This window comes from Panthera leo, chromosome A2 (assembly GCF_018350215.1).
Source record: "Panthera leo isolate Ple1 chromosome A2, P.leo_Ple1_pat1.1, whole genome shotgun sequence".
Lineage (NCBI taxonomy): Eukaryota > Metazoa > Chordata > Mammalia > Carnivora > Felidae > Panthera > Panthera leo.
In genome coordinates this window covers 30898337-30913699 of record NC_056680.1, presented here as the reverse complement: position 1 = coordinate 30913699, position 15363 = coordinate 30898337, and the positions used below count along the sequence as shown (strand labels likewise).

The 15363-nt window shown below is 41.8% G+C and overlaps 1 protein-coding gene across 1 annotated transcript in view; it reads right to left on the bottom strand.

Annotated features, from left to right (window-relative positions):
• Positions 1–1735: 1735 nt before the first annotated feature.
• Positions 1736–15363, bottom strand: part of SYNPR (synaptoporin) — a 313659-nt gene continuing 300031 nt past the window's right edge. The window contains exons 5-6 of the mRNA XM_042927530.1: positions 9650–9841; positions 1736–3376 (exon numbers count right to left, since the gene is read on the bottom strand). Coding sequence (XP_042783464.1) covers positions 3119–3376; positions 9650–9841 — 450 coding nt within the window. The 3' untranslated portion in view covers positions 1736–3118. The remainder of the gene's footprint in view (positions 3377–9649; positions 9842–15363) is intronic.

The following is a 15363-nucleotide window of genomic DNA, read 5'->3' as shown; positions in this document are numbered from 1 at the left end:
CCTCCTGTGCTTCCAAACTCAGCGTCTCTTGGGTGTTCTCATGCCTTTACATGCCTTACCTTTCTCATCCTGATACCATCCTATGAGACAGACGTTACCATTATCCCCATCACAGAGAAAGAGGGCAGGTGAATGAATGAGAAGTTAAGTGTCTTGCCAAAGGCATTGATTGACTTGCCCACATCCCCCCAGTGATTGAGGATAGTCCCTGGGGTGTTAAGTCCCCTACATTTCCAGGCCGTGTTTGTCTCAGGCTGTGGCTTCAGAAAAGTCCCAGGGCTTTGGAGAGGGGATCAGTGGAAGAAACAAGAGACTCAAAGAAATGGCAGCACAGGGGGGAGTTTCACCCAGGCAAGTGGGATCGCAGAACCCACCTGTTTGTTCCACTTGGATGCCTTCCCTCCTTCCAAGGAAAGAAGGTTATGACTTCGCCTTCCTACCCCGAAATACATCCAGGAGGAGCGAAGCTTCAATTCCAAGTTAGGTCTGGTGGACACAGAGAACTAGGCTCTCCTGCTGCCCTGATTGCTCGCTCCCCTTTTTAAAGGCCAGGTCTACTGCTTTTCTTCTTGAAACCAGAAGGAATAAAACCAGCTTAGTGAAATCCCTGTCGGATTACAGGAGCATCTCATTGTGAATCTGCAGCGGACCGTGGAAGCTCGTCTCTATCTCCACCAGGACAGGCAGTGCGTTCCATGGATCAGGGCCCCAGGGCCCTCCGGAGCTGCTAAGGCCGGTGAAGAGAAGTGCCGGTTATGTGAGTTTCTCCGCATCAGAGAGTTCACAACGGTATATGAAGCAGAGGCCACTCTCTCCTCCTGGAGAGCGCTGAAGGAAGCGGTCACATCCAGCCGTGTCCCGGGAAATGAGAGGTGAATGGGGTGCCTCGCGCCAGGTCCCCCCTCTCCCTGCCCCTCACCGTCCCAAGCCCAGCTCGCTGCCGTGTAGATGTTAGCAGTCAAGGCCACCTCCTCCACCCAGACTGTCCTTCAGTCTACACTTTACCCTGCAGCCACGGAGATCTTTCCAAAATGCTGATCTCATCGCGTCCCTCCTGTGCTTAAAATCCACTAGTGAGCTCCCTTAGGCTCTTGGGGATAAGGACAGAAATCCCAATCACGGCCGCCTAGCAGGGCACCAGCAGCCCTCGACTCAAGAGAGGCCTCCTCACTCATTGCACTCTGGCAACCAGACGTATCCATCCTGCCTCCCACCATCTGAGCTTTATAAGGCTGCTCTCTGCCTGGGATTCTCTCCCTCCCATTCCGTCCCTGGGAAACCTGGTGCAGTCCTCAGGTCTGAAGCACCTTTGACCTCCCTCTAACCAGCTCAAGCCCCTCTGATAAATGTTCTCATGGAATCCTCTGCCTCTCTTTGCTGCACACAGCCTAAGTGGCGTGTGCTTATTTTAATGTCTGTCTCTCCTCCTAGAGTGTGAGCTTCTCAAGGTGAGGCACGTTTCCGTTTTATCTCGCTCCCATAGCCCCAGTGCCTTGCATAGCAGTGGGTGCAGACAGCATCCTAAAATGAGAGAATCAATGAATGAGCAGCCCTAGGCTTGGAAACAAGGGCATGGGGAGAGCATGGAAACACCGTGCATTTATAACTTATTCTTCCCTTGTTAAAGCAAACCAGATTCTATTGTAATTCTGCTCTCTCCAGCCAGCACTGTAAGCAATAACTTTATTAAGGTCAAATAGATATCACAATACAGTATTTATCCAACAGGGTCCAGAAACCGGTTACAGATATCATCTAAGAACCACAGCTGGTTTGTGCTAAAATGCTTCCAACATCACAGATCACACAGAGTTTATACATCGATAACAACTTTTATCTGGAAATACGGATGCACAGTTTGCCCTCGCTGTTAGGCCTTGATGTTCCAATTGAGTCAAAACAAAGAAGGGAAGACTGGCGTTTTCTTGATAATGAAAAAATTCTGAGGAATATTTCATGAGAACCGTCTCTGGGATCAGAGTTGCTCATGGAAGTCATTTCTAATTTATGATTCAAATCGGAATTAGTAATTGGTAAGTTAAGCTGTGACTTGAGAATTTCTAATAATTGGATCAAGGAACATATTAGCTTTACAAATAAATAGGATTTAAAAGTTTGGCTGCTCGTATAGGTTCTACAGAACATCCTTTATAAATTAATACATTAGCACAAAAGCTTCTCGACTATGGTATCTGATATCTGCATCTGTATTACTCTAAGAAAACAGCACTCCATAAACACAAACGGTTATTGGGCCTATTGTTTATGGTCCATAGGATAAGAGCCACAAAACATCATAGAAAGTTACGAGAATGTAAATACTTAGCTAAGTAGATAGAATAAGTATTGGGCAGTTACCATATATAACACTGAATATTGACTAATAGGGAAAAAAATCCCAAACCTTAGTTACGGTGCAGTCAGAATTGGGTAAAGCCAAAGAGACAGATTTGCAAGTATACAAAGTAATGAATATATTTCTTTAAATGTCCATGTAACAAATTCATGGTGCAAACTGGAAAATTTTCATAAATACACTTCAAATGTTCATTTTGTGAGAAAACGCATATTCATGCACTAAACCTTATGAGCACTGATTCATTAAGTAAAAAAAAAAAAAATACAGAGCAACTGTCTGAAACAAATACTTAAGAGACTCACAGTCCTACAATGTCTGCAACTAAACACAATAATACATGCATGTGTGATACACCAAATTGTCTTATAGAAATCATTAAAACCTCTTTTGCATCAAAACTCATAGGAAAACTCAGGGATATAGAATTTACTTTATGCACATTACATACTAGAGACAGTAAGCTTCCAAATGCTTTCATTATCTCCACACACCTACAAAACGACCATACAAGTATCTGTGTATGTAATAAGGTACTCTCCAATTAGGCATCTATGATGAATAATGTATCTCCTCATGTCGTCTCCTCTCTAAGTACCATTTATCACGACCCAGGCCTTTCTGCCTTAATGAGGACTACAGATCTCTGATTTACATTCAACACCCTCTGCATTAATAATTGATTGAAACTCTTAAAAAACTCTTCTGCAACTAAAATGGAAGGTGGTGAGGCTATCGCCAGAAGAATGCAAAGACTACCTGTTAAATCTGATTGGTAAAAGAAGCGGGGCCACTGGACTGTTGGCCAAACTCATCTGAGGATGGCCCCATACTCGCCTGCTGGCTATACCCGCCGCTTGACCCATAGCTGTCTTGGTTGTACCCGCCTTGGTTATAGCTACTCGAGTGCTTTTCCATCGGGTCTGAAAGATATCTCTGTCCCGAGGAATGCCAGCCGGTCTCCTTGAAAACAAACCAGATGTTTCCAGCCCAGAGGATAAAGTTCAAGAACCCAAAGACCTGAAAGGAGAATCAGAGCAAATGAGTTGATAGATGGAAACACAAGAAAAATCTCAATTTCAGAAAATCCTTCAGAATACATACGGCTACTTTTTATTCAACATTGAGATCTCTTTCAATTTTTCATTTGGAACCGCTGTTTCATTTAGAATATTTAACATTTATTTATTTATTTATTTGCATCCAAGTTAGTTAGTATATAGTGCAATGATTTCATAAGTAGAATCCAGTGATTCATTCCCTATGTATAACACCCAATGCTCATCCCAGCAAGTGTCTTCCTAATGCACCTTACCCATGAAGCCCATCCCCCTCCCACAACCCTCAGTTTGTTCTCTATATTTAAGAGTCTCTTATGTTTTGTCTCCCTCCTTGTTTTAACATTTTTGCTCCCCTTTCCTTATGTCCATCTGTTTTGTATCTTAAATTCCTCCTATGAGTGAAGTCATATGATATTTGACTTTCTCTAATTTCGTTTAGCATAATACCCTCTGGTTCCATCCACGTAGTTGCAAATGGCAAGATTTCATTCTTTTTGATTTCCGAGTAATACTCCATTATATATATATATGCCACATCTTCTTATCCATTGATCCATCGATGGACATTGGGCTCTTTCCATACTTTGGCTATTGTAGATAGCTCTGCTGTAAACATTGGGGTACATGTGCCCCTTCAAAACAGCACACCTGTATCCCTTGGATAAATACCTAGTAGTGCAATTGCTGGGTCATAGGCTAGTTCTATTTTTAATTTTTTGAGGAACCTCCATACTGTTTTCCAGAGTGGCGGCACCAGTTTGCATTCCCACCAGCAGTGCAGAAGAGATCCTCCTTCTCTGCATCCTTGCCAACATCTGTTGTTGCTGGGTTGTCAATTTTAGCCATAGAATATCTGACTTTTACTGAATGCTTACTACACGTTAGGCACTGTGGAAAGGGCAATCCATTCATTCTGTCTGAGAAGAAGGTATTATTATTATACCTGTATTAAAGATGTGGAAACTGAGGTCCAGGATAAGAATCTTGTTCCAGGTCACATGACTTGGTAAGTAGTAGACGAGGGTCAAGCCCTGTTCTGTCTGACTCCATGGTCTGAGCCCCTACTTAAGCTTATTGTCTCCCCAAGTGAGGTGTTTGTTCCTCATTGTCTGTAAGAAGTCTTCAGGGGCTACAGAGTTGAGAACTTTGATTTTAATAATAGCGTGTTAATTTATAAGGTTACCTTCACTTCATGGTTAGAGAGACTACTCTTCCAGTTTTTGTAATGATATAAGAAAAATGAGTCAACTTAAAAAGTATGGCATAAGCAATCGTGCAGGTGGTGTTCAGATCAGCACATGAATGAGAGGGTACACAGAGGTTATGACTTCGAAGAGTTGTACTTTCTGTGCCTCTCACATCCAGAAATGAATGTTGAAACCAGACTCTCAATGCAATACGGGCTTCAGAGAGGTATGAGGTATTCTCCCAAGAACTGGATGTGAGGCTTTCCTACGGAGATTCCTCTTAGTCTCCAAAAGGGTGTTGTTGGCGAGTCAGAGGACCAGGTGTAGCCTCCCCAGACCCTGCCTGTCTGATGGAAGCAGAGCTGTTTGCTCGTGCCAGAGCCTCGAAGAGAACAGCTGTTCTGCCACCTTTCCCAGGGCACACTGGTTGACCTGGGAATTAACCAGAAGCAGTCAGTTGTAACAGCCCCCTACCGGAGATAGACAACAGCATGAGATAAAGCTGTGATGGCATTAAAACATATTTAATAACCACTCCAGCTCAACAATCACCATTCAAATTGGACTTGGGCCACCGCCACAGCTCTGGATTATAGGGTGCTGGGCCAGCATTTATCCTCAGTTGCTGGATGGTAGGGGGGTCCCAAGTGCCCTGCAGGTGGGGGTGGGGGGGCCAGTGAAGTCAAGATGAGGCGCCTTGGGGACCTGGAGCAGGGGCTATTTACCAAAGTATTTCAGAATTTTAGCAGCAGGTGGATCAGGACACATTACCTGAATGTCACCTTTGGACTCATCCTGCGGGTTTTGAAATCACACTGGCTTCAACTGCACTTTCCTGCTCCGTGACCTTGGACAAGGCAGTTAGCCTCTGGACCTCAACTTATTTTGTTTTCCTAATGTGGAATGAAGGCTATTCGTTCCTCGGGTGACAGTGTGAGGACTCAAGAGAATGTGTACAATGCAGCTAGACGGTGCTAGACACATTCGAAGATGCTTCCTGCCTGGTAAGCAGTGTTCTGAATACTTTCTCAAATATTTCCATGAACTGTATTCGCTTGGCCCTTTTGCTGCAGCATAAACTGAAATGGGACTTTGATGGCAAGGCCATACTCTTGAGGGACGTCGGCAGCCAGAGCAGTCTCTGTAGGCCCTCGCCTGATCTAAAAGACTGGTTTATCCCGGCCAACCCCCCTTCTTCCTTCTCTCTTCTTCCACTCTCTCTTCTTCCTTTAATGTTAGCTGATACTTATTTAACATTATCTTATGCCATGCTCCAGGCTCCTTGCTGATGGGAGATACAAGACATAATGAAGGTACTCCCAGTATAATAGTTGTGTGACCAAAATGAATTTGGTAATCACGGACAAAACTCTAATTCACATGCAGGACCTTTTATCAATGTGTACAATAGCTAGGATATTTTCCACCAAGAGGAGATCTCGATTAAACGGTATCTTTGTGAGTGTATGTCAATGTAGGAGTAGAAAAGATTATCAAGGAATCTTCTCAGATATCAAGAGATGGCTCTGCCCAGAGCTCTAATTTTATGTTTCCCCTTGCTCGGTTTCTCCCTTTTGCTGGCTGCTACTTTGCTTCTAGAAAAGGGATGCTCAAGAAGAACCTAGCAATCAGGGGCATGCAACTTAAAAGTGAGTACACAAACAAGGCATCCCCATGGGCATGTTTCAGAAGCAGGCACGTCTTATCCCGCTGTCATCACACAGGTATTGCAGACTCCTGGCTGGCACGTGGGCCCTTGAATCTTTTCTTGCCATTTTGTTGCAGCTGAAGTTAGAGTAAGGATTTTGATTCAAGCTCAGATGTGGAGGCAACAGAAGGAGAGACTGCAAGCCACCGTGCGTAGCAGGAGGAAGAATGAGGAGGTGAAATCTAGATTGGCCAAGAAGACGTGTCAAGATTGCCTATAACGAAGCTGGAGAAGCAGAAGTAGAAATTGTGAATAGGATAGTTAGGCTCAGAGAACCTTGGAAAGAGAAGTTGAGAGAGAAAAACACGTTCTTTCCTCCTACCCTCTTCGTTGGGCTCTAACCACTATATGACATTTAGGAAAATGAATGCATTTACGAGGCAGCTTTTCGGTCGACACTTATTGAACACCTGCCATATGCTGGGCACTATGCTGAGAGGACTTATAACATATTATATCATTGAATCAATGGTCTTGTGAGGTCTGTTTGATAAGAGCCCCATTTTACAGATAATGAAACTAAGGTTTAGGGACCTTAGTGCATTTGTCCAAGAGCAGTCAATTATTGAGTCGTGGAGCCAGGATTCAAACCCAGGCAGACGGACTCCACAACTGTGCCCTGAACCATTTCGAGTGGCAGCAGCATTAACAGAATTTGGCTCTACTCTGGCATTGCCATCACTACTTGAGAAGCCGCGAGCAAATCCTTTCACGGCACCTACCTGCATTTGTAATGTCTGGATAGCTCCCCTGCCTATTTGTGTTGGTGTGAAATCATAGATGCCAAGATGCTTTGGAGAAAGTAAATTTGTTACCCAGGTAGAAATATCATTGCTATTGTTGAACCACTTACTTGTAGAGGTCACTCCTATGGGTATGTCTGACTCCTTCTCCAAAGCCTACACTTGCTTAGTAGGCAAGGTGGTTTGGTTCTGTGAGCCATATTTCTTCTGCAGGATTCCGCAAACCCTGAGCCAAGGTGGACATGTGGCCCAAGATGAGCTAATGAGATGCTCTCTGCCCGGAATTTGGGATTAGACCTGAGTGATTTTAGTTCAGCCCAAGATGTTTCTTTAAGAAGAAATATAATCTCAGAAACTGGGGGGTGGCTATCTTCTCTTGAGACAACAGGAAAAAGAAAGACAAATGCATCCGAAAAGAGACAATAATGTCACAGGCATTCAGAAAGAGAGAGATGAGAGATGAAGAATGTAAACTGTCCAGCTTCCTGATAATTCCTGGTCCTGGGTTCTGCCCTTACAGTGCTAGTATTTTTCCAATTACTTTTACCTCTTGTGAAAAGCTAGCTCAATAGGATTTGAAGCCAAACGAGTTTGTAATGAAAAAAAATTGCTGTGTTCTGGCAGATTAACATTCTTTCCCTCTGCTTTTGCTAATAGAAATTTTGTTTCCCTTGTAAACCCCGATGCAGTCAAGTGGCTTGAGCTCTGTGGTGGAACTTTAAATCAGGAGCAGAGTAATGCAAGTCAGATACAACATTCTTTGGTATCTGACATTGAGAACCTTGGTCCTGCTCTAGATGCTGCTTTTTTAACAGTCTGTTTCATCAGATTTCATCAGTTTTCTGAGCTACTTAATATCCTTCCAAAGATTTTTTTTTTTCCTGATGAGGTTAGTCAGAGTCAGTTTCTGTTACTTGCAACCCAAACACTCCAGCACATAGGACGTTGAATGTCCATAAGTGGGGTCCAGAGAATGGAATTTAGGGATAGGTGGATTATTTTGCTTTGGCCAGTTTGAAGTGAATTTTCTGTCACAGGAACTGGAGGACCTTTAACTGATGTAGATCCGTAACAGTAACAGCAGCAAACCTGTCCTTTCTCCCATGACATGCTGTCTGGTTTCCATCCATTTCTCTTTTTGATTTAAAAAAAAATTTTTAATTCCATATTTTATTTAAAATTATATATGTACCTATGTGTCTAATTTCGTGGATTTTTTTTTTTTTATCTGAGTATAGTTGACACACAACATGGATGGGCCTGCAGGGGGTTATGCTACGTGACATCAGTCAGGTAGAGAAAGGCAAATACCTCTTTTTGATTTTAGGAGACACGTCACATGGTTTCTCATTCAAAATTCCCATCGCCTAGTCTAAAACTTACTAGAGACAGCAAAGGTAGAATTAAATAGACTCTGTAGGACGTCATAATGTATTAGATTGATTATTAAACCAACAAACGTACTGGATGATTTTCTCTTGTTGTTCTCTTAGGTTTTGAGATCAAGATTATAATAACATTCATTCCGCCCTGCCTAGAAACACGCTACGGAAGCAGGAGAGTCTATTTCAACACACGCCTCCAAATATTCAAGTGTTTATCTGCGGGTGTGTCTGGCAATGAGCAAAAATGACGGCGAGGACCTCCTACATACTTTCTTTCCATGTTTACTCTCTTAGCAAGGCAGGATTCACAGTCAAAGCATCAGGGAGCACCTGGTAACCCTGTCCCCTACTTAAATGCCTGCTCAGATTAAATTTCAGAAAGCTGTAGAAACATAAGTTAACCTTGAAGCAAAGATAATTATTTTTAGGGGCTGCTCAAGAATGTTTTTCTTTCAGCAAATACTGTCAGGTTCTCTAGTCTTCAGTAACTACTACTCTTTGCTGCCATTATAGTTTCTGTCTTTCTTACACGCAGTTTCTTTCTTTAAACTAACACAAGAATCCAATTTAGTTGCCCTGCTCTCTGTCAGATTGTCTGTCTTCCTGTGAGAGCTATACATTTGAAAATATTCGACTTTGTTCAACTCATATAGTTCAGCTTTTCCAAAGTTACCAGGCAATTAAACTGGGAACATGGAGAAGATAAAAAAAAAAAAAAAGTTACCTTAATTGTTCTAAGTATTTTTTCTACTGTGCAGCTTTCCTGTATTCTATCAGGTCTGAGTGTTTTTCCTCCAGACAATCAACTGGATGTATTCTAGCTATGTGTGGCTTGAACAATGTTTTCTTCCCAGGAAACCTCTCTGCCATCAAATATTCCTTTTACTTCTGGCAGGCGTCAGACTTAAAGTTCAAATTTTATATCTGCTTCTGGCTTAGAATTTTGACTTGACTGTCATCCAAGCAGCAGCTGCCAATACCTGCTGTGTTCTTATTAAGACTCCATAATTGGCAGCATTAAAGCCTATGGGTTCTGACAATAGAAGACTTGAAGGCCAGAGGATCATCTTGCACACGGAGTGAAATATCGCCTTTTAGACTGGCCTCATTTTGGAGGCAGAAATCTCCAAGGTGACCTCTGAGATATTTTTCCTATTCATTTGGGTGGCAAACAAAGGTTTGGGAGGTAAAGCATAGATGAAAACATACCACGGAAGTGTTTAAGCTGGACATTACAGGGCTGTGGACAGCCATGCATTTGTTGGACGGCTGTTTGCAAGCTGACATCAGTAACAATACTTCCTTAGGATCCGTCGCGACCTTGACATCAGACAGTCCTTTCGCCCAAGCTGATGAACCCACCAACCACAAAAACGAAAAGACTACAGTGACGATGAAGTCCTATAGAAACAGAAAGATAAAACAGGAAGAGAAATGTGAATTCTAGAAACAAATTGATTACTTTATACAATTATTTGGCTTGCTTTTTGGGAAATTCCAAGATCCCACAGCTATGGAACCAGGAAGTTGAAAAACAGATAAAAGAAAGTTTTGTGATATTTATATTTGTCTAAAATAAATAATAGTAATATTTATTGAATGCTTGAACTGTTCCAGGAATGATGCTAAGTGCTTATAACCCTCATCTAATTGTTCCTAAAACACCCCTGTGAGGAAGTTCCTATCATTATCCCATTTGCGGATGACAAAACTGGGACAGGGAATGGTCAGACAGCTTGCCTGAGGTACCCACAAATAATCAGCGATGGCATCAGCACTCACACCCGGGCAACTAAACCTCTAGGCCTATGATTGTAACTGCCGTGTTAGGATGGCTGCAAACACAGAGATCTGCTGATTGTTAAAGACTCCTAGATAGCAATATTCATTTATTCACTCATTCATGTTTTTCAGTGAACAAATCTACGTGCCATCCAGTGTATGCTTGAGACTGTGTTCAGTGGAGGCAATAAATAGCTGTAATGTTTTGACTGCTTTTTACGGGCAAGAGGATTTATGTAAAATTATCCTTACAAATGCCATGTTAGACAGTGTTTTTAATACCCATTTCTCGTGATTCATCGCTTACATATGACATCCCAACAAGTGCCCTCCTCAATGCCCATCACCCATTTATTTTTCCCCCCTCCCCCTTCCATTAATACTCATTTTAAAGATGAGGAAATCAAGGCCCAGAGATATAAGGTAACAATATAGAAAGGGGGAGAGCCAGAATTCAAATCCAGATCTGACTTACAAAACCATCTGCTATGAATACAGGGGAGAGAGGCTTCTTTTTCCATATGAAACAATATCTCTATGATGTAAGATGATGTTTAAATGTTTAAGGAAACAATACCAAGCTTCTGATGATGGGGATGCTTCTCAAATCCTCCTCATGACTCAGAGCGGGTGGGGAGTCAGAGTCACTGTCCATGTCTTAAGCAGACCATGTTCTAATATAGGATAGTCTTTCAGATTTACTGTATTTACATTTGACTAACATAAAAATATTTCATACTGCTTACCTAGTATACTAAAGACCCTGACCTGGAAAGGAAGCGTACATTTGCTATACCAAGAGAAAGGTTTCTGTTTTAGTCTAAATGATAAGCCTGTCAAGTACAAAACTTGCCCCGTGTCTCCTTCCTACCCAAGGGCATGGTACATTTCACTTGCTCTGGTTAGTTTTCCCTCATGACATGACTGAAGGAGTTTTCATCAAGATCCCATGATCAACACCAGGGAAACTCTTACATTGTAAGGATGCTGTTGTGGATGGTATTTGTTAGGTGTGGCTTTTGTGGACAATGTTCTAGACTGTCCACTTCTAAGAGTGGCTGCATTTTCACAGAAACTGTTATCTTTTCATCCAAGGGCTGTTGCAAATAATATGACTTACCGGTTGACCTTTTCATGTTGGCTCTAGAAAATTCAGGGCTAATTTGTTACCTGCTCACAGGGTTTTTAATGGCATGGATATTTTAACCCTATTCCCAGCCTTGTTTTATATACCCATTCTTTCTTTCCCTTCTCATTTTTAATTAATTCCAGTTTGAGTTTCATATATTCTTGTAAGCTATCTTAAGTTGTTTCTGGAATGAGATGGTGGTATAAACAGGCAAACAAATACAGTATCTACAGCAATCAATAAGAATATTTGGAATCAAGAGACTCAAGTGTTTGAGTCTGAATTATAAACTGGAGAAATGATTACGAATAAGTAAGCCAGGTTGATTGTGTCAAATACAAATTCAGGTTCATGTTCAATCTAGTACCAGATTCATTCATGGATGCCTTCATTCAAACAATTTTTAAAATTTTTAATGTTTATTTACTTTAGAGAGACAGAGTACAAGCAGGGGAGGGGCTGAGAGAGAGGGAGACACAGAATCTGAAGCAGGCTCCAGCCTCCGAGCTGTCAGCACACAGCCCGACGCAGAGCTCGAACTCACAAACCGTGAATCATGACCTGAGTCAAAGTTGGATGCTTAACCGACTGAGCCACCCAGGTGCCCCTCAAACAATAATTTTTGAGTAATGTGCCAGATATTGAGCAATGTCTTATGAGGGATTTAAAAAATGCAAGATGTGCACTCAGCTCTCTTGATATTACATATTTTTTAGGGGCTATAGATACCCTGCCCTTCCAATTATGAGACAGGAACTGTCATTATTTCTGTTCATCATAATTAAAAATAGACTTGAGAAAAGGGTGTGAGGATGGGGAAACAAGAACAGAGTCATGTGAAGACCTCTTCCTTGGAAATTGGAGAAAATAGTATCAAAACTTTTAGACTTATTTAATAATAGTAAGAATACCTAACATTTGTGGGGCATGTATTATGTGTGAAGCACTATTCCAAGTTTACATGAATTAAGTCATTTGATTTTGACAACAGCACTGTGAAACAGATGCTAATCCTGTCCCCATTTTACATTTGAGGAAACTGAGGCCCTAAGGGGTTAAGTAAAATTGCTCAGAGTCTGGAGTTAGCAAGGGGTAGAACCAGGAATGTAAGCCTGGCCATCTGCTTCTGGTACCTGTGAGCCTGATTGTTCTATACCCCCCTCATGGCTGCCTTAAGGAATATTGATCTTCTTATTTAAAGCAAGTACACTAAAATTTCAAAAGTTACACTGGAAGTCCTGGTTAATTTAAATATTACGAAATAGTAATGAATCATTTTCTATATATAGGCTTCATGAATGAAGTCAAGGATCTCTGTCCTTGAGGGTAAATATGTTATATTTGGGATCACATCCAAACTTTTACCCCGGTACCATTTTGTAAAGAGGCATCAGCCTATCATATTAAGGCATTTCTCACACAAGTTAACAGCTCAGAATCTGTCTTCAGATAGACCGGGGGCTGACTACTGACCCTGCTACTTACTATGTGTTCTTGGACAACTTGCTACACAATTTGAAATTTCAGTTTAGCTCACTGTAAAATGGGACAATAACAGTATCTGTCTCATAAGACAGTCGGGAGAAGTGAAAATGTGGTTTTTCATTTGTCTGTTTTTCCCAGTAAGATGTCAGTTCCAGGAGGGCAGAGACTGTCTACCTTGCTTATTACTGGGTCTTGGCAGAAGAGTTGCCATCAATATTTATTAAGAGAGGGAAGGAAGGAAGGAGGGAAGGAAGGAAGGAAGGAAGGAAGGAAGGAAGGAATATACAAAATGTTCTCAGTTTTGTTAAAATATTTACATTTATGTATATAACATTGGAGTTTACCTAGTGGTCGGTGGTAGGATTGGAGATGATTTATTTTCTTTTATATAAGCTTATGTATTTTTATACGTGCCTTATTTTATAATTAAATCAAATAAAAAAATGTGGCAATGTGATTAAGACATTGATTGATTATATCAATGGCTCTTCCAGACAGAAATTCAGATGGTTCTATTTGTCCCTACAGCAGCATCAAGATTCATAATTGGACCAAATAATAAATGTCATTAGAATAGAGAGTTTTGCAACAAAGGGCTTCAGAAAGTAGTCTCGGGCCAGATTTTCCACAACTAAGCAAAGTGTGAATATGGGGGAGGTTATGTAAAAAATTCTGGGTGAAGAATATATTAGCCTGAACTTTTTTGTTTTTTGGCTTCAGCACTGAGCGCGAGTTTGAGGCCACTTGCAGGGCGGGAAAACTGGGAGCAAATCCCTGACCCCACGCTTCTCCTGCCAAGGCTCCCATTGGCCACACCAGCTGGAGCCCAGAGGGCAGGGAGCCCATTGATGTGATCCATGCAGCCACGTCCTGAGCACAGAGCATGGTGGGGAGGGGCAGGGCATCCATCAGAATCTGTCCCCCGAACTAGAGGTCGTCTTCGGGGCCGCAACCACAGCTGCCGTCACCCGTGTTTACCCAGCATTTCCCACATGCCAGGCACTCTGCTAAGCACTTACGGGCATCATTAACCTTATGACATACATACTAGAAAAGCCCTGCTTTTCTTATGAGGAAACTGAAGCAGAGACAGGTCAAATACTTTGTGTATAATTAATGCCTGGCTTGATTACTGCAGTGTATCGTGAACTTTCTGTAAGGTTGGGGGGAAAGACGCTCTTTGGTGTATTTTATGTAGATAATTACCTTAGCTGGTGTTCTCTGAGATTTAGTCATTTTGGCAGTACCTAAAAACAGTTTTGATATTATCCACATAGTCTTGTGTTATTGCTTAATATTTAATTTAAAGCAAATTACCCTTTTGACATAAATAAGGTTATCTCAGAAGGAAATTATACGTGTACTATAATGCGAAGCCAGTAGGACTTGCCATAGATAGAAGGGGATTGCAAACCTAAGTGCTCCACAGTGAAACAAAATACCTTAACCTCTAGCTGGGAATGTTTGCACAAGGCTTTAGAACCTAGGATCTTTGTTAAAAGGGAGATTAGCAAGTGTTAGAGGGATATTAAAGAAATACTAGCATGACCTAATCAGAAGACCTGAAGTTAAAGTGAATATGGAATAACTTTCTCAGTCCGGTTACTTAGTCCCATGTGAATGGTCTACTGAAACCCTCTTCTGAATCAGGAGAGGTAAATGCCTTGCACTGGAGCAGGGATTTTCTTCTGATGGTGCAGACAAGAACCCGGTTGTTTACAAATGCTCCTGCCCCAGATCTAACAGAAACCGAGTGTGCAGAGGAAAAAACTCAAGAGGTAGATTTGTAACATTAACTGCTAGGTTACCATGGTGCATATATTAACCCTTGGAAGATGTCTTCTGCTGGCTCTGCTTGTGTTCTTTATTCTCCTAGAGTAGAGAGGCTGCCATTAGAGTACTTTTATGCTTCCAAAAACCTCGCACACTTGGGATCTATGTGGTCCCCATAAAAGCCCAAAAAGTAGTCACAGGATGTGATTAGCCTTTATTACAGATGAAGAAACTGTGGCTGAGAGAGGTAAGTAGATTTTCCCGTGGTTCATTAAGTGGCTTATAAAATTGGTCTCTGTAACTGAGAACATTGACACTCTTTACCGAGAGAACACGGACAGGCTACCTGGTTGTGTTTCTGCAGGATGTTTTAAGTGTGTGTTCAGTGATCTACACAAACAGCCTCGTCAGCAGAGGGAGCAGCCTGGCTTAATGCTGGCTGGGTGGTTTGTTTCCACTTTGCTTGCTGGGTGTGTTTTCTTGCCCCCACTTCTCCTCATTTGCTACAAGCAAACTCATTTTCATACTAGAATGTCATTTAATACATTAAAGACACTTGTCCCAGATCACTTTGGGGCATAAAAGGGAATCCTCTTTGGTGACAAAACCTCATCTTTTAGAACCAGGTAAACCTGTCTCTGTCTCCCTCAATCACTGTAGCCCCACTGGATATTGGTAATATCCATAATATCAATTCTCTCATTTCTATCTATTAACAAATATTCTCAGGATTTCACCTCCAATGGCATTATTA